At 48.3% G+C, this 24302-nt stretch overlaps 1 protein-coding gene across 1 annotated transcript in view; it reads right to left on the bottom strand.

The window, feature by feature from the left end:
• Positions 1-24302, bottom strand: part of EVC2 (EvC ciliary complex subunit 2) — a 223451-nt gene that overhangs the window by 95814 nt on the left and 103335 nt on the right. Inside the window, exon 11 of the mRNA XM_075346882.1 lies at positions 12708-12938. Coding sequence (XP_075202997.1) covers positions 12708-12938 — 231 coding nt within the window. The remainder of the gene's footprint in view (positions 1-12707; positions 12939-24302) is intronic.

Below are 24302 nucleotides of genomic sequence, written 5' to 3'. Positions count from 1 at the left end.
CTGCAATATGTTCTCGCTCTTTAGCCGCCCACATTAGTAACGTTTATGGCATAGTTGGAGCGTTTTTAGTCATGATTTGGATAACTGTTCTACCCAAAACATTTGACCACAAATAAGTCTTCTAAGGGATCATGCTTGTGCTCATCATTTCTTTAGACACCTCTGTCTGGCACCATCTCAGAGTGATAAAAAGTTTACAGATCAGGATGAAAAGCCTGATTTTGACTCTTCTAAAAACTGAGTTTTGTCACACTAGGCATAGGGAAGTACCAAGCGAACGACGAAAGGCAACGGAAACCCTGTGTCAAGGGAAGGGAGAGATGGTAACCCCTGACCAAACCTATTACTGTGCCCTGGTGTCCCTCAACACCCTAGATAGGTAACGCACCTATGCGCCGAGCCGGATACCTGACCCTAGGTATCCCTAGTTCTGGGACCTAAATAGGGAATGGATGGGATGAGCTCTTTGTCAACCCCATCAAACACTAAAAAAAATAACAAGGAGGACACACAGGGGGAAAATGCATGAACTATTTATCCACAGATAACTCAGGTAGAAGTTTAGTAAAGTTTCAGTAATGATACCACAGAGGAGTACAAGCCACCTGCTTGTAACCAGAGCTTGAATGAACTGATAACTAATATCACCAGCACAAGTCCAGGGAAGATGGCAGTAGTTAAGCACCAAGAGAATACTGATAATCAGCAGCTGGATGGAAGGAGGGCTCTGATGGATCCTAAAGTGGAAAGATGAAAATCCGGCACGAAAGCGAACAGTAGGAAAAATAGAAAGTCAGGGAGCATTTTGCGCAGTTAATGTTGTGACCTTCTATTGACAGAAACCACATGACTGTCTGTCACCCATGACACACCTGTGACAGTTTTGAGGTACAAACAGCCTTATGTGAGCATCAAGGTAAATCCTGCCCTGCTCCTATCACAACCATGGCTCCTGGGATCTGAGCTAAATTAAAGTTCACTCAGATGTTGGAGAAAGATTGATTTTAGCTCAAACCACGGAATCAGACCTAGACTTTCCAAAAGGCACAAGAAGCTCATTCCTATAAGTGTGCTTATGAGAAAAGACCAGCTCATTTGGGCCATTGGGACTGGGCACTGTAGTCTATCAAAAACACTGGACATACAGTGCTTTCCTAAAGTATTTGGCCCCCTTGATTTTTTCAACCTTTTTCGACATTTCAGGCTTCAAACATAAAGATAAAAATGTTAATGTTATGGTGAAGAATCAACAACAAGTGGGACACAATTGTGAAGTTGAACGAAATTTATTTCTTATTTTAGACTTTTTTAAAAAATAAATAACTGACAATTGGGGCGTGCAATATTATTCATCCCCTTTAAGCTAATACTTTGTAGCGCCACCTTTTGCTGCGATTATAGCTGGAAGTCGCTTGGGGTATGTGTCTTTCAGTTTTGCACATCGAGAGACTGAAATTCTTGCCCATTCTTCCTTTGCAAACAGCTGGAGCTGAGTGAGGTTGGATGGAGGCGTTTGTGAACAGCAGTTTTCAGCTTTTTCCACAGATTCTCGATTGGATTCAGGTCTGGACTGTAACTTGGCCATTCTAACACCTGGATACGTTTATTTGTGAATCATTCCATTGTAGATGGTGTTTTATGTTTGGGATGATTGTCTTGTTGGAAGACAAATCTCCATCCCAGTCTCAGGTCTTTTGCAGACTCCAACAGGTTTTCTTCAGGAATGGTCCTGTATTTGGCTCCATCCATCTTCCCTCTCCTTGCTGAAGAAAAGCAGGTCCAAACTATGATGCTGCCACCACCATGTTTGACAGTGGGGATGGTGTGTTCAGGGTGATGAGCCTTATCGTTTGGCATTGTGCCCAAATAGTTTGATTTTGGTTTCATCTGACCAGAGCACCTTCTTCCACATGTTTGGTGTGTCTCCCAAGTGGCTTGTGGCGAACTTTAAAAAACACTGTTTATGGATATCTTTGAGAAATTGCTTTCTCCTTGCCACTCTTCCATAAAGGCCATATTTGTGTAGTGTACAACTGATTGTTGTCCTATGGACAGACTCTCCCACCTCAGCTGTAGATCTCTGCAGTTCATCCAGAGTGATCATGGGCCTCTTGGCTGCATCTCTGATCAGTCTTCTCCTTGTTTGAGATGAAAGTTTTGAGGGACGGCCGGGTCTTGGTAGATTTGTAGTAGTATGATATTCCTTCCATTTCAATATGATCGCTTGCACAGTGCTTCTTGGGATGCTTAAAGTTTTAGAAATCTTTTTGTAACCAAATCCGGCTTTAAACTTCTCCACAACAGTATCACTGACCTGCCTGTTGTGTTCCTTGGTCTTCATGATGCTATCTGTGCTTTAAACAGAACACTGAGGCTATCACAGAGCAGGGGCATTTATACGGAGACTTGATTTACACACAGGTGGATTATATTTATCATCATCAGTCATTTAGGACAACATTGGATCATTCAGAGATCCTCAATGAACTTCTGGAGTGAGTTTGCTGCACTGAAAGTAAAGGGGATGAATAATATTGCACACCCCAATTTTCAGTTGTTTATTTTTTTAAAAAGTTTAAAATAAGCAATTAACTTCATTCAACTTCACAATTATGGTCCATTTGTTGTTGATTCTTCACCATTAATTAACATTTTTTATCTTTATGTTTGAAGCCTGAAATGTGGGAAAAGGTTGAAAAATTCAAGGGGGCCGAATACTTTCACAAGGCACTGTATGTCCATTGTTTTTGATGGAGATTACAGTTCCCAGTCCCATTGGTCCAAAGAAGGGAATTTTGTTTACTTACCGTAAATTCCTTTTCTTCTAGCTCCTATTGGGAGACCCAGACAATTGGGTGTATAGCTTCTGCCTCCGGAGGCCACACAAAGTATTACACTTTAAAAAGTGTAACCCCTCCCCTCTGCCTATACACCCTCCCGTGCATCACGGGCTCCTCAGTTTTGGTGCAAAAGCAGGAAGGAGAAAACTTATAAATTGGTCTAGGGTAAATTCAATCTGAAGGATGTTCGGAGAACTGAAAAGAATGAACAAAAAGAACAATTCAACATGAACAACATGTGTACACTAAAGAACAACCAGCCCGAAGGGCACAGGGGCGGGTGCTGGGTCTCCCAATAGGAGCTAGAAGAAAAGGAATTTACGGTAAGTAAACAAAATTCCCTTCTTCTTTGTCGCTCCATTGGGAGACCCAGACAATTGGGACGTCCAAAAGCAGTCCCTGGTTGGGTAAAAGAATACCTCGATAAAAAGAGCCGAAACGGCCCCCTCTTACAGGTGGGCAACCGCCGCCTGAAGGACTCGCCTACCTAGACTGGCGTCTGCCGAAGCATAGGTATGCACTTGATAGTGTTTCGTGAAAGTGTGCAGACTAGACCACGTAGCCGCCTGACACACCTGCTGAGCCGTAGCCCGGTGCCGCAATGCCCAGGACGCACCCACGGCTCTGGTAGAATGGGCTTTCAGCCCTGAAGGAAGCGGAAGCCCAGAAGAACGGTAGGCTTCGAGAATCGGTTCCTTGATCCACCGAGCCAAGGTTGACTTGGAAGCCTGCGAACCCTTACGCTGGCCAGCGACAAGGACAAAGAGCGCATCTGAACGACGCAGGGGCGCCGTGCGAGACACGTAGAGTCGGAGTGCTCTCACCAGATCTAAGGAGTGCAAATCCTTTTCACATTGGTGAATTGGATTAGGGCAAAATGAAGGTAAGGAGATATCCTGATTGAGATGAAAAGGAGATACCACCTTAGGGAGAAATTCCGGGACAGGACGCAGAACCACCTTATCCTGGTGAAACACCAGGAATGGGGCTTTGCATGACAGCGCTGCAAGCTCAGACACTCTCCGGAGTGATGTAACTGCCACTAGAAATACCACCTTCTGCGAAAGACGTGATAAAGAGACATCCCGCAGCGGCTCGAAAGGTGGTTTCTGAAGAGCCGTTAGCACCCTGTTAAGGTCCCAGGGTTCCAGCGGACGCTTGTAAGGTGGGACTATGTGGCAAACTCCCTGCAGGAACGTGCGGACCTGCGGAAGCCTGGCTAGGCGCTTTTGAAAAAATACAGAGAGCGCCGATACTTGTCCCTTGAGAGAGCCGAGTGACAAACCCTTGTCCATTCCGGATTGAAGGAATGAAAGAAAAGTGGGTAAGTCAAACGGCCATGGAGTAAAAACATTATCAGAGCACCAGGATCAGAAGATTTGCCAAGACCTGTAATAGATCTTGGCGGACGTTGGTTTCCTGGCCTGTCTCATGGTGGCAATGACATCCTGAGATAACCCTGAAGACGCTAGGAGCCAGGACTCAATGGCCACACAGTCAGGTTGAGGGCCACAGAATTCAGATGGAAAAACGGCCCTTGTGACAGCAAGTCTGGGCGGTCTGGAAGCGCCCACGGTTGACCCACCGTGAGATGCCACAGATCCGGGTACCACGACCGCCTCGGCCAGTCTGGAGCGACGAGGATGGCGCGACGGCAGTCGGGCCTGATCTTGCGTAACACTCTGGGCAGCATCGCCAGAGGAGGAAACACATAAGGCAGTCGAAACTGCGACCAATCCTGAACTAACGCGTCCGCCGCCAGAGCTCTGTGATCTTGAGACCGAGCCATGAATGCCGGGACTTTGTTGTTGTGCCGTGACGCCATGAGATCGACGTCCGGCGTTCCCCAGCGGCGACAGATCTCTCGAAACACGTCTGGGTGAAGAGACCATTCCCCCGCGTCCATGCCCTGACGACTGAGAAAATCTGCTTCCCAGTTTTCTACGCCCGGGATGTGAACTGCGGAGATGGTGGAGGCTGTGGCTTCCACCCACTGCAGAATCCGCCGGACTTCCTGGAAGGCATGACGACTGCGCGTGCCGCCCTGGTGGTTGATGTATGCGACGGCAATGGCGTTGTCCGACTGGATACGGATCTGTCTGCCCTCCAGCCACCGATGGAAAGCCAATAGAGCTAGATACACTGCTCTTATCTCCAGAACATTGATCTGAAGGGAAGACTCTACCGGAGTCCAGGTTCCCTGAGCCCTGTGGTGGAGAAAAACCGCTCCCCATCCTGACAGACTCGCGTCCGTGGTGACCACAGCCCAGGTTGGGGGTAGGAATGATTTTCCCTGCGATAGAGAATTGGGAAGGAGCCACCACTGAAGAGACGTCTTGGTTGCAAGGGAAAGAGAGACGTTCCTGTCGAGGGAAGTCGAACTCCTGTCCCATTTGCGGAGAATGTCCCATTGGAGTGGCCGCAGATGGAATTGCGCGAACGGCACTGCCTCCATCGCTGCCAACATCTTCCCCAGGAAGTGCATGAGGCGCCTCAAGGGGTGTGACTGACCCCGAAGAAGAGATTGCACCCCTGCCTGCAGAGAAAGCTGTTTGTCCAGCGGTAGCTTGACTACCGCTGACTGTGTATGAAACTCCATCCCGAGGTAAGTCAGTGATTGGGTCGGTGTCAACTTGGATTTCGGGAAGTTGATGATCCACCCGAACTGCTGGAGAGTCGCCAGAGCGACGGTAAGGCTGTGTTGACACGCCACCCGAAAAGGTGCCCTGACTAGGAGATCGTCTAAGTAGGGAATCACCGAGTGGCCCTGAGAGTGTAGGACCGCCACAACGGATGCCATGACTTTGGTGAAAACCCGTGGGGCTGTCGCCAGGCCGAAAGGCAATGCCACGAACTGAAGGTGTTCGTACCCGATGGCGAAACGCAAGAAGCGTTGATGTTCGGGTGCGATCGGCATGTGGAGATAAGCATCCTTGATGTCGATCGATGCTAGGAAGTCTCCTTGTGACATCGAGGCGATGACCGAGCGGAGAGATTCCATCCGAAACCGTCTGGTGCTCACATGTCTGTTGAGTAGTTTGAGGTCCAGAACGGGACGGAATGATCCGTCCTTTTTTGGCACCACGAACAAGTTGGAGTAAAAGCCGCGACCACGTTCCTGAGGGGGAACGGGGATCACAACTCCTTCTGTCTTCAGAGCGTCCACTGCCTGAAAAAGTGCGTCGGCCCGAGCGGGGGGCGGAGAGGTTCTGAAGAAACGAGTCGGAGGACGAGAGCTGAACTCTATCCTGTAACCGTGAGACAGAATGTCTCTCACCCATCGGTCTTGAACATGTGGCCACCAGGCGTCGCAAAAGCGGGAGAGCCTGCCACCGACCGAGGATGCGGCTCGGGGATGCCGAGAGTCATGAGGAGGCCGCCTTGGAGGCAGTGCCTCCTGCGGCCTTTTGGGGGCGTGACTTGGACCGCCACGCATAGGAGTTCCTCTGGCCTTTCTCCGGCCTGCTGGACGAAGAGGATTGGGGCTTGGCGGAGGGACGAAAGGACCGAAACCTTGACTGTATTTTTCGTTGCTGAGGTCTCTTAGGTTTGGACTGGGGTAAGGAGGAGTCCTTTCCCTTGGATTCCTTAATAATCTCATCCAATCGTTCGCCAAACAAGCGGTCGCCAGAAAACGGCAAACCGGTTAAGAACCTCTTGGAGGCCGAGTCTGCCTTCCATTCGCGCAGCCACATGGCCCTGCGGACTGCCACAGAGTTAGCGGATGCCACCGCTGTACGGCTAGCAGAGTCTAGGACTGCGTTCATGGCGTAGGAAGAAAAAGCTGACGCTTGAGAAGTCAAAGACGCAACCTGCGGAGCAGAATTACGTGTGACCGCATTAATCTCAGCCAGACAAGCTGAGATAGCTTGGAGTGCCCACACGGCTGCAAAGGCCGGGGCAAAAGACGCGCCCGTGGCTTCATAGATGGATTTCACCAGGAGCTCTATCTGCCTGTCAGTGGCATCCTTTAGCGATGAGCCATCTGCAACCGATACCACGGATCTAGCCGCCAGCCTAGAGACTGGAGGATCCACCTTGGGACATTGAGCCCAACCCTTAACTACTTCAGAGGGGAAGGGGTAACGTGTGTCAGTAAGGCGCTTAGTAAAGCGCTTGTCCGGAACCACTCTGGGCTTCTGGACAGCATCTCTGAAGTTAGAGTGATCGAAAAATGCACTCCGTGTACGTTTGGGGAACCGAAACTGGTGTTTCTCCTGCTGAGAAGCCGACTCCTCTACAGGTGGAGGCGGGGGAGAGAGATCTAACACCTGGTTGATGGACGAGATAAGATCATTTACTAAGGCGTCCCCTTCAGGTGTATCAAGGTTGAGGGCGACGTCAGGGTCAGAGCCCTGAGCTGCAACGTCCGCCTCGTCCTCCAGCGAGTCCTCAAGCTGGGAACCCGAGCAGCGTGAAGAAGTCGGGGAAGATTCCCAGCGAGCCCGCTTAGCCTGTCTAGGACTGTGGTCCGGGCAGGAGTCCTCCACGTGAGACCTAGGGCCCAACCTGGGAGCGTGCTGCGGTGCGGACCGAGAGGGGCCTGGAGGCGACGATCCAACAGGGGCCGGGGCCTGTGTAAGGACCGGTCTGGACTGCAAAGCTTCAAGCAGCTTGGCAGACCATTTGTCCATAGACTGAGCCATGGATTGTGAAAGTGACTCAGAGAGTCTCTCAGCAAAAGAGGCGAACTCTGTCCCTGCCGCCTGGACAGGGGGAGCAGGGGGGTCTACATGAGCCGAGGGGCCCACTAGTGACCGAGGCTCCGGCTGAGCAAGCGAAACAGGGGTCGAGCATTGCTCACAGTGAGGGTAGGTGGAACCCGCAGGTAACATAGCCCCACAAGAGGTACAGGCCGCAAAAAAACCCTGTGCCTTAGCACCTTTGCTCCTTGTGGACGACATGCTGTTGTCTCCTAGGAGAGTGATCACTGAGGGTATATGGGAAGGGGTATACAGCCCGACCGAACAGAAATATATATAAATACGTATCTATTCCGGCACCCTAGGGGGACCAGCACCGGGTGACCGGTGTGGCTTACCGACCGCTAAAAAGCGGAGTGTGTGTCCTTCAGATTCCCTGCCTTAGGTCTCCCAGAGCTGCAGAGCTCTTCCCTGAGAATCCTCCACCGGCAGAATGCCAAAAAATGGCTGCCGGAGCTCTCAGGGGAGGAGTGGAGCCGTGGGCGGCGCCAGGAAAGTGCGGGAATCTGGGGTCCCCACAGTGATCAGTAAGGGGGGAGGAAACATACAGGATGCTCCGGCCCTCACATCCGACGTCAGGTCGGCAGTCCCGCCCTTACCCCTGACAGGCAGGCCCGGGGGCGGGATTTTTGCTACTAGGCCGCGATGAAGCCGGGGACTAAATTTAAGACCGTGCCCGACAAGCAGGCGCGGTCGGCGCAGAAGTCCGCCGGCCTTCTCAAATCAGCAGCTGCTGCAGCGTCCGGGAAGAAGGCGCTCCCTGCACAGTCCCCATGGGGACACAGAGTACCTTAAAGTTGCAGGGCCCGGTCCCTGAGGATGAATAGACTCCGGCCCGGCAGATTCCCACAGGGGCTGCGGAGGGAGCACGGTCCGAGTAAATCGATGACCGGTCAGGATCCCACTTCTCCCAGAGCCGCAAAGGGATGGTGAAGGAAACGGCATGAGGCTCCGGCCTTTGTACCCGCAATGGGTACCTCAACCTTAACAACACCGCCGACGTAGTGGGGTGAGAAGGGAACATGCCGGGGGCCCCGTGGGGGCCCTCTTTTCTTCCAACCGATATAACTAATATGAGAATGCATGAGTGGATGTGTGCCTCCTTCCACACAAAGCATAAAACTGAGGAGCCCGTGATGCACGGGAGGGTGTATAGGCAGAGGGGAGGGGTTACACTTTTTAAAGTGTAATACTTTGTGTGGCCTCCGGAGGCAGAAGCTATACACCCAATTGTCTGGGTCTCCCAATGGAGCGACAAAGAAAGGTCTTTTCTTATAAGCACACTTATAGGAACAAGCTTCTTGTGCCTTTTGGAAAGTCTAGGTCTGATTCCGTGGTTTGAGCTAAAATCAATCTTTCTCCAACATCTGAGTGAACTTTAATTTAGCTCAGATCCCAGGAGCCATGGTTGTGATAGGAGCAGGGCAGGATTTACCTTGATGCTCACATAAGGCTGTTTGTGCCTCAAAACTGTCACAGGTGTGTCACGGGTGACAGACAGTCAAGTGGTTTCTGTCAATAGAAGGTCACAGCATTTAGCTGCGCAAAATGCTCCCTGACTTTCTATTGTTTATGGTGGTATGAAAAGAAAATAAAGTTTTCAAAGCTAGAAGTCATCTTCCTCTTCCTTAGCGCTCCGTTGGATTGTGCAAATTCTTTAGCCACAATAAATTCAAGGGGGCCAAATACTTTCGCACGGCACTGTAGCTCCATGTTGGAAACTTTGGGATTTCGTGACTTAATCTACCATCAGATTCCACTGTACGGTTATACTACATCATATACAAGCTTACATGTTAATAAGCGTATAAAACAGGCGGGGGCGAGGCTGTAGTGGGTGCTGGAATTGCAGTAGTACCTGGGCTTAGGAGTCCAAAATTAGGGACCCTGTGGGAAATTTTACATTAGGACCCTGGAGCTTTGCGTTACAGCACTGACCACATAGTATACTTTATTTTATGGTACTGCACACTTCCATATAGTAGAAAAAAAGATGTAACCGCCTGACAGAGGCTAAAAGAGCACTTACTTGGCCTCTATCGAGGGAATGTATGAGCCGGACATTTTCCAAGCACATACGGTAAACAGACACTGCAAGCACAGTGAAATTGTCCAAACTCACCAAAATCGGCGTGATAGGCCAACAGTGCATGGGGGGCTCTTATGACTCCCCCAAATAGATTATGTTGGGGGGGTAAGGATCCAGCTTGTTGTATTTGCAAATGTTCTCCCAGTAAATAAGCTGCTGCCAGAGGAGGGTGGCAGTAGCTCTTTCAAAAAGGAAGAGCACTCGGTCAAATATTCCTGTTTATGGGGGCCATTAGGGTATCTGTGGTGTGCCTGGTCTATTAAATTCACTACTGGCTGATCAGAATGTTCTTGGTGTAGCATGGAGGAGTATTACAGCTTGTGAACTTAATGCCAGGAGTGTAAAGATTGTGTCCGTGCAGGAAGGGTGTCCACCGACGCTCATGCCTATTTCAACTGGATATGCATTCAAATGGTAGATATATATATACCAGGAAGGGGCCCAGGAAGGGGGACATATATACCAGGATGAGGTCCAGGATGGCTGACATATATACTAGGATAGGGGACATATATACCAGGATGATGGACATACTGTATACAGTATATCATAAAGGGGCCCAGGATGGGAATATATATACCAGGATGGGGACATATATACCCGGAAGGGGCCCAGGAAGGGGGACATATATACCAGGATGTGAGTCATATATACCAGGATGAGGACCAGGATGGCTGACATATATACCAGGATGATGGACATATACAGTATATCATAAAGGGGCCCAGGATGGAAATATATATACCAGGATGGGGACATATATACCAGGAAGGGGCCCAGGATGGGGGACATAAATACCAAGATGGAGACATAAATACCAGGATGAGGCCCAGGATAAGGACATATACCAGGATGGGGATATATATATACCAGGAATGGGCCCAGGATGGTGACATATATACCAGGACGTGAGTCAAATATACTAGGATAGGGTCCAGGATGGTTGACATATATACTAGGATAGGGGACATATATACCAGAATGACTGACATATATATCAGTAAGGGGACCAGGATGAGGGACATAGATACCAAGATGGAGACATAAATACCAGGATGAGCCTAGTATGAGGAAATATATACCAGGATGGGGATCCATATACCAGGAGGTGGCTCAGGACTGGGGACATTTATACCAGGATGGGGCTCATATACAGTTAGGTCCAGAAATATTTGGACAGTGACACAAGTTTTGTTATTTTAGCTGTTTACAAAAACATGTTCAGAAATACAATTATATATATATAATATGGGCTGAAAGTGCACACTCCCAGCTGCAATATGAGAGTTTTCACATCCAAATCGGAGAAAGGGTTTAGGAATCATAGCTCTGTAATGCATAGCCTCCTCTTTTTCAAGGGACCAAAAGTAATTGGACAAGGGACTCTAAGGGCTGCAATTAACTCTGAAGGCGTCTCCCTCGTTAACCTGTAATCAATGAAGTAGTTAAAAGGTCTGGGGTTGATTACAGGTGTGTGGTTTTGCATTTGGAAGCTGTTGCTGTGACCAGACAACATGCGGTCTAAGGAACTCTCAATTGAGGTGAAGCAGAACATCCTGAGGCTGAAAAAAAAGAAAAAACCCATCAGAGAGATAGCAGACATGCTTGGAGTAGCAAAATCAACAGTCGGGTACATTCTGAGAAAAAAGGAATTGACTGGTGAGCTTGGGAACTCAAATAGGCCTAGGCGTCCACGGATGACAACAGTGGTGGATGATCGCCGCATACTTTCTTTGGTGAAGAAGAACCCGTTCACAACATCAACTGAAGTCCAGAACACTCTCAGTGAAGTAGGTGTATCTGTCTCTAAGTCAACAGTAAAGAGAAGACTCCATGAAAGTAAATACAAAGGGTTCACATCTAGATGCAAACCATTCATCAATTCCAAAAATAGACAGGCCAGAGTTAAATTTGCTGAAAAACACCTCATGAAGCCAGCTCAGTTCTGGAAAAGTATTCTATGGACAGATGAGACAAAGATCAACCTGTACCAGAATGATGGGAAGAAAAAAGTTTGGAGAAGAAAGGGAACGGCACATGATCCAAGGCACACCACATCCTCTGTAAAACATGGTGGAGGCAACGTGATGGCATGGGCATGCATGGCTTTCAATGGCACTGGGTCACTTGTGTTTATTGATGACATAACAGCAGACAAGAGTAGCCGGATGAATTCTGAAGTGTACCGGGATATACTTTCAGCCCAGATTCAGCCAAATGCCGCAAAGTTGATCGGACGGCGCTTCATAGTACAGATGGACAATGACCCCAAGCATACAGCCAAAGCTACCCAGGAGTTCATGAGTGCAAAAAAAGTGGAACATTCTGCAATGGCCAAGTCAATCACCAGATCTTAACCCAATTGAGCATGCATTTCACTTGCTCAAATCCAGACTTAAGACGGAAAGACCCACAAACAAGCAAGACCCAAAGGCTGCGGCTGTAAAGGCCTGGCAAAGCATTAAGAAGGAGGAAACCCAGCGTTTGGTGATGTCCATGGGTTCCAGACTTAAGGCAGTGATTGCCTCCAAAGGATTCGCAACAAAATATTGAAAATAAAAATATTTTGTTTGGGTTTGGTTTATTTGTCCAATTACTTTTGACCTCCTAAAATGTGGAGTGTTTGTAAAGAAATGTGTACAATTCCTACAATTTCTATCAGATATTTTTGTTCAAACCTTCAAATTAAACGTTACAATCTGCACTTGAATTCTGTTGTAGAGATTTCATTTCAAATCCAATGTGGTGGCATGCAGAGCCCAACTCGCGAAAATTGTGCCACTGTCCAAATATTTCTGGACCTAACTGTATATACCAGGATTTGCACATATATACCTGAATGAGGGACCTACATACCTGGAAGGGGTCCAGGATGGGGGACATCAGTAAAGGAAGAGGGATATTACTACATAATAGTAACACATATGTCTTTACAGCATTTGGAACGCTACAAGGGCCCATACATTCACCAACATGAAGGGGGAACTCAAGTCCAAATTTTGCACCAGGGCACATCGGGCTCTAGTTATGCCCATACTAAACAAAAAGTAATATTTAAGATTGACATCATTGTACCTGAGCCATCAGATAGTGTTCAATCAGAGTCCTCTGCATCTCAGGTTTAGTTTTCACTAAACTCGATACTTGGTCAAAGAACAACTTATGTAAGTCGGATCTGTGGATGACATCCAGCTGTCTGTAGGACTTGGCAAACTCTTCTTCTTGCCGGAATAAAAGTGACCTCTTCAGCTCAGTCCTCTCAAGGCCATGCAGCTTGTCAAGAAGTGATCGGTATTCAGTGACAGCCTGCGATAGAAGAGAACAGGGACATTAGAAAAGCTATTCTACTCACATTTGTGAAAATAAAAGAAGAGAATGTTCAACTTGAACTTAAAGATAATCTATTATCCAGTTTTTGCTATGTAATCTGAGAGCAATAGGTTGTAGGAGTAGAGACCCTGATTCCAGCGCCGTATCACTAGCTGATATGCTTTCATTTTCATATAATCACCTTTTTCTCATCTGAAGATCTAGCAGAGCTCAGAATCCTGGCAGATGTCTGTGTACACTGTATATTGACAAAAAGCTGCTAATCAGTAGTGGTGAGATTACACATAGGAGGTGACTAGGAGTCACGAGATACATAGTCCTGTAGTGATAATCTCCTGCTGATAAAACACTGATATTATTGAAGCAGCAATACTCAGCCTAGTAAGCGACACATCACTGGAATCAAGTTCTCAGCCCCTACATCATTGTGCTTTTAGATTACATAGCAAAAACCTGCTGATCGATTCCTTTTATATTATATGAAGCTTGAATAGGCCACATAGCTAGCTGCTCTCTTGGCTAATACATTGTAAGTATATATTGTGTACATATACACTCCCTGACAGAAGTTCTGTCGCTTATCTATTTTATGTAAATAAAAGCTTACAACCAGACTTTAAATTCATCCATTGGTTTTATAAATTACTCTTTTGAAAGCTGAAACCCTCCCAAATTTGGTTTATATTATGAAAATAAAGTTGCTGCAAAGCTGAAATATTGATCATTTAATGAACACAGAAAGGTCAGATTTTGGCAAGACAAAAGTTTTGTCACCCACAGAAAGTAATGTAAAATTCAAACAAATAATTAACTTCTAATACAAAGATATGCTGCATAACATTGGTGAATGAAGTTGTGGGGCTATTAGAGCCATATTTAATATTTTGTGTGACTTCCATGAGCTTGAAGGACTGCATCCATGCGGTTGAACAATGATTCATACAATTTATTGCTGAAGTCATCAGGAATAGCAAAGAATGCAGTCTTACACGCCTCCCAGAGTTCATCTAGATTCTTTGGTTTTGTCTTCCAAGCTTCCGCTTTCATCTTACCCCAAACATGCTCAATGAAATTCATGTCTGGTGACTGGGCTGGCCAGTCCTTGAGCACCTTGATCTTCTTTTCCAGGAGGAACTTTGTTGTAGAGATGGATGCATGAGATGGAGCACCATCCTGCTGCAGAATTTGACCCCTTTTATGATTGGGAATGTAAGAGGTAGCTAATAGCTGATAGATAGACCATTATTTTTAATCTTCAGATTCCTTAATAACAGGGTCGGTACCGCAGGACTGGCGCATAGCAAATCTGGTGCCAATATTCAAAAAGGGGACAAAAACTGAGCCGGGAAATTATAGGCCGGTAAGTTTAACCTCTACGGTTGGTAAAATCCTTGAGGGTTTCTTGAGAGATGCTATACTGGAGTATCTCAAGAAAAATAACCTTATGACAGAGTATCAACATGGGTTTATGAGGGATCGATCCTGTCAAACTAATTTGATCAGCTTCTATGAAGAGGTAAGTTCAAGCCTGGACCAGGGAAATGCAGTGGATGTTGTGTATATGGACTTTTCAAAAGCTTGTGATACGGTGCCACACAAAAGGTTGGTACATAAAATGAGAATAATGGGGATAGGGGAAAATATGTGTAACTGGATTAAAAACTGGCTCAGTGATAGGAAACAAAGGGTGGTTATTAATGGTACGTACTCGGACTGGGTCTCAGTTCATAGTGGGGTACCACAGGGGTCAGTATTGGGCCCGCTTCTTTTCAACATATTTATAAATGACCTTGTTGGGGGCATGCGGAGTAGAATTTCAATATTTGCAGATGATACTAAACTCTGCAGGGTAATCAATACAGAGGAGGATAATTTTATATTACAGGGAGATTTATGTAAATTGGAGGATTGGGCTGAGAAGTGGCAATTGAAGTTTAATGTAGATAAATGTAAGGTCATGCACTTGGGTAGAGGAAATAACATTTATGATTATGTACTTAATTGTAGAACACTGGGTAAAACAGACACAGAAAAAGACTTGGGTGTATGGGTGGATGGTAAACTTCACTTCAGTGGACAGTGTCAGGCAGCTGCTGCCAGGGCTAATAAAATAATGGGATGTATTAAAAGAGGTATAAGTGTTCATGAAAAAAAATATAGTTCTACCTCTGTACAAGTCACTAGTGCGACCGCACTTAGAATACTGTGTACAATTCTGGTCACCGATATATAGAAGGACATGGCTGAACTGGAGAGGGTGCAGAGAAGAGCGACCAAGATTATTAGAGGAATGGGTGGGCTGCAACACCAAGACAGGTTATTAATAGTGTTGAGCGAGTATGCTTGTCACTACTCGGTACTCGCACGAGTATCACTGTATTCGGGATACTCGGCGGGTACCGAGTAATCTCGCGATACTCGTGCTGTACTCGTGGTCTTCATGTTGGCGCTCTTTTGAGAGCCAGCCCTCATGCAGGGATTGGCTGGCAGACCGCAATGCCACAGCCCTGTTAGTTGTAGAATTGCAGTGATTGGCCGGCCCTCACAGCATGACCGTGCCTTTAGCCCGACACTTCCCCGCTCGGCTACGGCCCCTCCCGCACTCCACTCCGCGTGTATATATATATGCACGCTTACACACCCACGTACGTTTTTTTTTTTAATTTACAGTTTTATGGTTTCTACATGCTGCCGGGGTCATTTCAGAATAATACTCGGGTCTCCCATAGGATAACATTGGGCTCGGTGCTCCGGCCGAGTACACGAGTATCTTGGGATGCTCGGCCCGAGCCTCGAGCACCCGAGCATTTTAGTACTCGCTCATCACTAGTTATTAAACTTGGGGTTATTTAGTTTGGAAAACGAAGGCTTAGGGGGGATCTAATCACAATGTATAAACATATGAGGGGAGAGTACAGAGACCTTTCCAAAGATCTTTTTACACCTAGGCCTGCGACTGGAACACGGGGGCATCCGCTACGTCTTGAGGAAAGAAGGTTTAATCATAATCACAGACGAGGATTCTTTACTGTACGAGCAGTGAGACTATGGAACTCTCTGCCGCATGATGTTGTAATGAGTGATTCTCTACTAACATTTAAGCAGAGCCTGGATGCCTTTCTTGAAAAATGTAATATTATGTCAGGTTTCCGGGTTTTCCAGTCCTCTTTTGAAAAAGCTTGCCCTCGGTTAACATGGAGTTTTATGTTCTGTTGCCCTACTTCCTGTCCAGCTGCTTAAAAGGCCGCCTCTAAGCCTAGTCCAGTGCCTGAGTATACTGCTTGCTGTGTGCTCCTGCTTTACTGCTGCTGCTACTTGGATCCTCCTGAAAATCTACCGACCGACTCTGGACCACACCCGGTTTCTTCAAACTGTGCCCGGACTCCGTCTGCCGTCTTTGGTCAGCACGTCTGCCCGGTTTCTTCCGGTTCGTAACCATTCTGGACTTTCATCCCGTACAGACACTTCTGGACTTTACCGCTTGCCCCTTGTGTCCCGGCTGCGGCGCATTTAGGCCTTCCGGGGTTGATTGCCGGACAGTCCCTGTATAGGGGTTCGCTCTGGTGGTCTCCCTGGGGGAGTCCGGTGCGTGGCCCCGGGAATTCCCTCCGCTCCGTTTCGGGAAGGTATTTCGTGTGTTTGTTCTGCTGTGTTTGTTCTGCTGTGTTTGTTCCGTTGTGTATCTACCGTGGTTACATATCATAAACATCTTGTACCACAAACTCGTCTCTGGCTGTCATTGCCCTAACGCTATCGAAATCCTCAAAACATACAATAGTATTACATTATACTCAGGCCACAAAAGGATTTCGCTGGGGCAATGACTGAGACACGAGGAGTAGATCAGCTCTTTTCTATGATTAACTCCTTGCAGCAGGAGATGGAGGTGGTGCAGACTAAACTTAGAGATGTGGAGGCACAGCTGGGCCATGATCACCAGGTACTGGGTCCGGCTATACAGGACTTGCAAGTCAGAGTGGAGGCTCAGGAAGCCGGCCCCACTACGTCCGTATCAGCTGCCGGTATGCCTAGGTTACCCCCATTCCGTTTCAATGGTGACCGTAGTCAGTTTCGTGGATTTGTGAACCAATGTATACTGTTTTTTGATGTACATGCTGATTATTACCGTTCTGACCGGTCCAAAGTGTTATGTATAATTATGTTATTAACCTCACGAGCACTGGCTTGGGCTAATCCTATGATAGAGAACCGGGACATCCGTTTAAATCACCTAGATGATTTTCTGACCGCAATGGCGCAGATGTTTGATGATCCGAATCGCCGTGCTACCGCTGAATCGGCTCTCCTTTCCTTACGTCAGGGAAAGCGTTCTGTAGTTGAATACGCCACTGAGTTCAAGAGGTTAGTGGTAGACACCGACTGGGGAAACAATGCATTATTGTCTGTTTTCAGAAAGGGGTTGTCCGGTACCATCAAGGACGAGTTAGCTCGTTCTGAATCTCCAGGGGATTTTGAACTGTTTCTCCAGCACTGTGTGCGTATTGATACCCGCTTGACGGAACGTAGACAGGAAAAATGGGCAGCTGTAAACCGTGTAAACAACTTTGCATTTCCTTCCAGAGAACCCGCTCTCAGGACGCCACGGGAGGCCGAGGACGTTCCTATGCAAGTGGACTCTCTGCAAAAGCGAGAGACCAATGAACGTCGCGAACACCGGCTCCGTGAGCGTCTGTGTTTCTATTGCGGTCAATCGGACCATTTCTTGATCGACTGCCCGAAACGTCCGAATCGCCCAAATAAGGTATTGGCAGCCATGGCAGAGTGTGACAACACGGACGCAGAGTCCGATATCTCTGAGGCAAGTGGACACTTGGATGCGGTATTTCCCTTGACTGTAATGTCAACCTCACCGAAGGACTCGGAAGGGAAATATACCCATTGCTCGCTCCCCATTCAGATCCGGTGGGAGGGACAGCTAATACCTACCTCTGCAATGATAGATTCTGGGGCAGGGGGAAATTTCATGGACTCCTCTTTTGCCAGGAAACACTGTATCCGGACTCAGAAAAGAGCCTCACCGGTTACCATGGAGACGGTAGACGGATCTCCGTTAATCTCTGGACCAGTTGATCGGGAAACCGTACCGCTAGAGTGCGTCATGAAGCCAGGTCAGCAGGAGACCCTTGTTTTCATGCTAATTTCTTCTCCTCATTTTCCGATTATTTTAGGTATTCCGTGGCTACGGTCTACAAATCCGGTCATCGATTGGGAAACTAAGGAAATATCCTTCCCACCGCAGAGTATTCCGACCATTAGTCCAACTGTTCCGGTTCCAGTAACACCGAATGCGGAGGGCACTGTACAGGTACCTGTTCTACCCCCGGTGTATAACGACTTTGCGGACATATGCGACAAAAGAAAAGCCGATCGGCTTCCCCCGCATAGACCGTATGATTGCCCCATAGACTTACTCCCAGGGGCGGAGATCCCGTTTGGTCATGTCTACCCGTTGGCGGCACCTGAGCTAGAAGCACTTAAAAAACTACATTGATGAAAGTCTAGCTAAGGGATTTATTCGTCCGTCTACCTCACCAGCAGGGGCACCCATCTTTTTTGTGAAAAAGAAAGAGGGGACTCTAAGACCCTTTATTGACTACCGGGAACTGAATAAAATAACCATCCGGAACCGGTATCCGTTACCATTGATTCCTGAGCTATTGGAGAGGGTCCAACAGGCAAAAATATTCACCAAATTGGACCTCCGTGGGGCATACAATCTACTCCGCATACGTCCCGGAGACGAGTGGAAGACCGCGTTCCGATGTCGGTATGGACATTTTGAGTACCTAGTGATGCCTTTTGGACTTTGTAACGCTCCCGCGGCTTTCCAACATCTAGTTAACGATATTTTTAGGGATATCATGGACCAATTCATGGTGATTTATCTGGACGATATCCTAATCTTTTCTGATTCCCTACAGGAACACCAGGAGCACGTCAAGACCGTACTTACCCGGCTGAGGGAAAACCACCTGTACATCAAACTGGAGAAATGCGAATTCCATTGCTCACAGATACAATTCTTAGGTTATGTCATCTCTCCTCAGGGACTGAACATGGAGTCTGGCAAAATACAAGCAATTCTAGACTGGCCGGAACCGGGAAACATCAAAGAGGTACAACGCTTTGTCGGTTTTGCCAACTTTTACCGACGTTTTATCCGTAATTTTTCAGAGATCGTTCGTCCCATCACTCTGTTAACCAAGAAAGGACAGAAGTTTGTGTGGTCCGCCCAGGCCCAGGAAGCCTTCCATCGTCTCAAGGTCTGTTTTACCTCAGCGCCTATATTGGTACATCCGAATCCCGCACTTTCCTTTATCGTGGAAGTCGACGCTTCCGACTACGCATTAGGGGCCATCCTTTCTCAAAGGACTGGGGACAAGAGTCTCTTACATCCGTGTGCTTTCTTTTCCCGCCGGTTGTCCCCTGCAGAAAGGAACTATGACATTGCGGACAAAGAATTGTTAGCGATTATTTCCGCTTTCAAGGAATGGAGACACCACTTACAGGGAGCCGCGCAGCAAGTGATAGTACTCACAGATCATCGTAATCTGGAATTTCTTAAGTCTGCCAGGTGCCTGTCTCCACGGCAAGCCCGTTGGAGCCTATTCCTTAACCAGTTCAATTTTGTCGTTACATACCGTCCAGGTTCACGTAATGGGAAAGCCGATGCCTTGTCCCGAATCCACGCCGTGGACTCCGTGCCTGGAACCCCGTCTCAGACCGTGTTATCGGATGCCAATTTCGTTGGAGTAATCCAGGACCAGGACTTGTGGAAGGACATCAAGCTGGCCTATGATGGTGACGTATTTCTTGCTGCCCCCCCGAATGATGTAACTCTTGTTCTTCGGAATGGTGTGTGGTTGAGAGAGCGACGCATTTATGTCCCGGAGGCCGTAAGACTTCGGGTTCTCAAGTTGGTCCATGACTCCGTGTTGGCTGGTCATAGGGGGGTACAGAAGACGCAGGAATTTCTGAACCGTTTCTTCTGGTGGCCTACCTGTTTAAAGGACGTAAAGGACTATGTCCACTCATGTGTGGTTTGTGCCCGGTGCAAGGTCCCTCGTGTGGCTCCTACAGGACTCCTCCAACCGTTACCCGTGCCATCTCGCCCTTGGGGGTCTATCTCAATGGATTTTATTGTGGAGTTGCCCGTCTCAGACGGTCACAATACCATTTTAGTGGTGGTGGATCGGTTGACTAAAGCTGCTCACTTTATTCCGTGTGCCGGTCTTCCCTCAGCCTCAGAGACAGTGGATCTGGTTATCCAGAACGTATTCCGATTGCATGGGGTACCAGACGAGATCATCTCTGACCGGGGCGTGCAGTTCACGTCTAGGTTCTGGAAGGGGTTTTGTACGGCACTCCAGATTGATGTCTGTTTGTCTTCTGCATACCATCCTCAGACAAATGGGCAGACCGAACGGACGAATCAAACCCTGGAACAATACCTTCGCTGTTATGTCAGCCATCTGCAGGACGATTGGTTGAAGATGCTTCCGTTGGCGGAGTTCTCGTATAACAACACTCAGAGCAGCTCCACTAAGGTAACACCCTTCTTTGCTAACTTGGGTTACCATCCGACTATTTTGCCTAGGTCACCGGTTGCGGTCTCAGTGCCTGCGGTGGAGGACAGATTGACAGAGCTACGACAAAATCTGGAGGTTCTGAAAGACACTGTGGCTACAGCTCAGGAGCGTTACAAGAGGTCGGCAGACGCTCACCGGAAACCGGCACCCATGTATAAGGTAGGGGACTCTGTATGGTTATCCACCAAGAACCTGAGAATGGGTGTCCCTTCGCAGAAGCTGGGACAAAAATTCATCGGTCCGTTCAAGATCACCGGGATCGTGAGCCCTGTGGCCTGTCGGCTGCGGTTACCGCACCATCTAAAGGTACACCCAGTCTTTCATGTTTCTCTCCTCAAATCCGTCTCTCCCAATACGTTTCATGGTCGTGTCGTGCCCCCTCCTCCGCCTGTGATGGTCGACGGCGAGGAGCAGTTCGTGGTTGAGGACATTATTGACTCCCGGCTCCATCGTCGTCGGCTTCAGTATCTGGTACGTTGGCAGGGGTACGCCCCCGAGGACGATTCCTGGGAACCGGTGGGTAACATTCGAGCACCCCGGAAGATCGCTCAGTTTCATCGACGGTACCCGGACAAGCCGGGCCCTGACCCGTCCTGAGGCCGTTTCTGGGGGGGGGAGTAATGTCAGGTTTCCGGGTTTTCCAGTCCTCTTTTGAAAAAGCTTGCCCTCGGTTAACATGGAGTTTTATGTTCTGTTGCCCTACTTCCTGTCCAGCTGCTTAAAAGGCCGCCTCTAAGCCTAGTCCAGTGCCTGAGTATACTGCTTGCTGTGTGCTCCTGCTTTACTGCTGCTGCTACTTGGATCCTCCTGAAAATCTACCGACCGACTCTGGACCACACCCGGTTTCTTCAAACTGTGCCCGGACTCCGTCTGCCGTCTTTGGTCAGCACGTCTGCCCGGTTTCTTCCGGTTCGTAACCATTCTGGACTTTCATCCCGTACAGACACTTCTGGACTTTACCGCTTGCCCCTTGTGTCCCGGCTGCGGCGCATTTAGGCCTTCTGGGGTTGATTGCCGGACAGTCCCTGTATAGGGGTTCGCTCTGGTGGTCTCCCTGGGGGAGTCCGGTGCGTGGCCCCGGGAATTCCCTCCGCTCCGTTTCGGGAAGGTATTTCGTGTGTTTGTTCTGCTGTGTTTGTTCCGTTGTGTATCTACCGTGGTTACATATCATAAACATCTTGTACCACAAACTCGTCTCTGGCTGTCATTGCCCTAATGCTATCGAAATCCTCAAAACATACAATAGTATTACATATTACCAGTTATGTATATTAGATTTTATGACAGGGTATTGATCCAGGGAACTAGTCTGATTGCCGGATGTGGAGTCAGGAAGGAATTTTTTTCCCCATTGGAGCTTGTTTGCCACATTGTTTTTTGTTTTTTTTTTGCCTTCCTCTGGATCAACATGTTAGGCTACGGGTTGAACTAGATGGACTTAGGCGGGCTTTGCATGTTGCGACATCGCAAGCCGATGCTGCGATGTCGCACGCGATAGTCCCCGCCCCTGTCGCAGGTACGATATCGTGTGATAGCTGGCGTAGCGAAAATTATCGCTACGCCAGCTTCACATGCACTCACCTGCCCTGCGACCGTCGCTCTGGCCGGCGACCCGCCTCCTTCCTAAGGGGGCGGGTCGTGCGGCGTCATAGCGACGTCACACGGCAGGCGGCCAATAGCGGCGGAGGGGCGGAGATGAGCAGGATGTAAACATCCCGCCCACCTCCTTCCTTCCGCATATCCTACGGAAGCCGCGGTGACGCCGGTAGATGTTCCTCGCTCCTGCGACTTCACACACAGCGATGTGTGCTGCCGCAGGAGCGAGGAACAACATCGGACCGTCGCGTCAGCGTAATTATGGATTACGCCGACGCTGCACCGATGATACGATTACGACGATTTTGCGCTCGTTAATCGTATCATCTAGGCTTTACACACTACGATGTCGCATGCGATGCCGGATGTGCGTCACTTTCAATTTGACCCCACCGACATCGCACCTGCGATGTCGTAGTGTGCAAAGCCCGCCTTAGAGTCTCCCTTCAACCTTAAAAACAATGATACTATGATATTTTAGGCTATTGATATTGCCTTCCACCTTGCAAATGTTTCGCACACCTCCATACTGAATGTAACCCCAGACCATGATCTTTCCACCACCAAACGTAACTGTTTTATGGATCCATACAGGCTCCAGTAGGTCTCCTGCAGTATTTGCGGTGGCTGTGGTGTAATACAACTGAAGACTCATCAGAGAAATCCACCTTCTGCCACTTTTCCAGCGTCCATCTGTTTAGCAGGCTGTGGGACTTGGCAAATGCCACACGTTTTTTTTAATTGCCTTTTGTTTAGTGCTGGCTTCTGGGCACTGATTCAACCATGGAGGTCATTTCGAGACAGAATCCTACAAACTGTTCTAGTTGACACAGGGACTTGAGGTGACCAGGCCTGTTGGAGCTCTGCTGCAGTGGAAGAGGGGCTGGCTTTGGATTTTCTAACCAACAAACGTTCCTCCTGAGCAGTTGCCTTGCGGGGTCTGCCGGACCTGAGCGTGTCAAAAACATTTCCAGTCTCTTCAAATCTTTTTTTAATTCTTTGTACTTGACACTGAGACACATTAAAGGTGCCACCACCTCTGCAGTGGATCTGGTCTTCAGCCTCTTGATAATCAAGGCTTTGGTCGCAGGGTGGATTTTTGGCATGTTGTCAGAGGTCAAGTTGCAGTTCAAGTGAAGGTCTGGGGTGCTGGGTTCCTTTTTATACGCACCCACTAATTAACCGATCATTTAGTGAGCACAGGTGAGGATGTAAACTGGGATTGGGTGAATTATATAACAAGGCGGCAAAACTTTTGTCTTGCCAAAATCTGACCTTTCTGTGTTCATTAAATGATCTATAATTCAGCTTTGCAGCAACTTTATTTTCATAACCTAAATTAAATTTAGGAGGGCTTCAGCTTTCAAAAGAGTAAAGGTACCGTCACACTAAGCGACGCTCCAGCAATCCCACCAGCAACCTGACCTGGCAGGGATCGCTGGAGCGTCGCTACACGGGTTGCTGGTGAGCTGTCAAACAGGCAGATCTCACCAGCAACCAGTGACCAGCCCCAAGCCAGCAGCGACGCGTGGAAGCGATGCTGCGCTTGGTAACTAAGGTAAATATCGGGTAACCAACCTGATATTTACCTTGGTTACCAGCGCACACCGCTTAGCGCTGGCTCCCTGCAATCCTAGCCAGAGTACACATCGGGTTAATTACCCGATGTGTAGTCTGGCTGTGTGCGGGGAGCAGGGAGCCGGCACTGGCAGCGTGAGAGCGGCGGATGCTGTTAACAAAGGTAAATATTGGGTAACCAAGGAAAGGGCTTCTTGGTTACCCGATATTTACATTGGTTACCAGCGTCCACAGAAGCCGGCTCCTGCTCACTGCACATTCAGTTGTTGCTCTGTCGCTGTCACACACAGCGATGTGTACTTCACAGCGGGAGAGCAACAACTAAAAAATGGTCCAGGACATTCAGCAACAACCAACGACCTCACAGCAGGGGCCGGGTTGTTGCTGGATGTCACACACAGCAACATCGCTAGCAACATCGCTGCTACGTCACAAAAGGCGTGCCTCAGCAGCGATGTTGCTTAGGCTACTTTCACACATCAGGTTTTTTCCATCAGGCACAATCCGGAAAAAAAAACGGGTAAAACGGATGCGGTACCGCATCCATTTTATCCCC

The sequence above is a fragment of the Anomaloglossus baeobatrachus genome, chromosome 1 (genome assembly GCF_048569485.1).
Source record: "Anomaloglossus baeobatrachus isolate aAnoBae1 chromosome 1, aAnoBae1.hap1, whole genome shotgun sequence".
In the NCBI taxonomy this organism is placed as follows: Eukaryota; Metazoa; Chordata; class Amphibia; order Anura; family Aromobatidae; genus Anomaloglossus; species Anomaloglossus baeobatrachus.
Note: the sequence above shows the minus strand (reverse complement) of the source record. Positions and strands in the feature narration are given on the sequence as shown.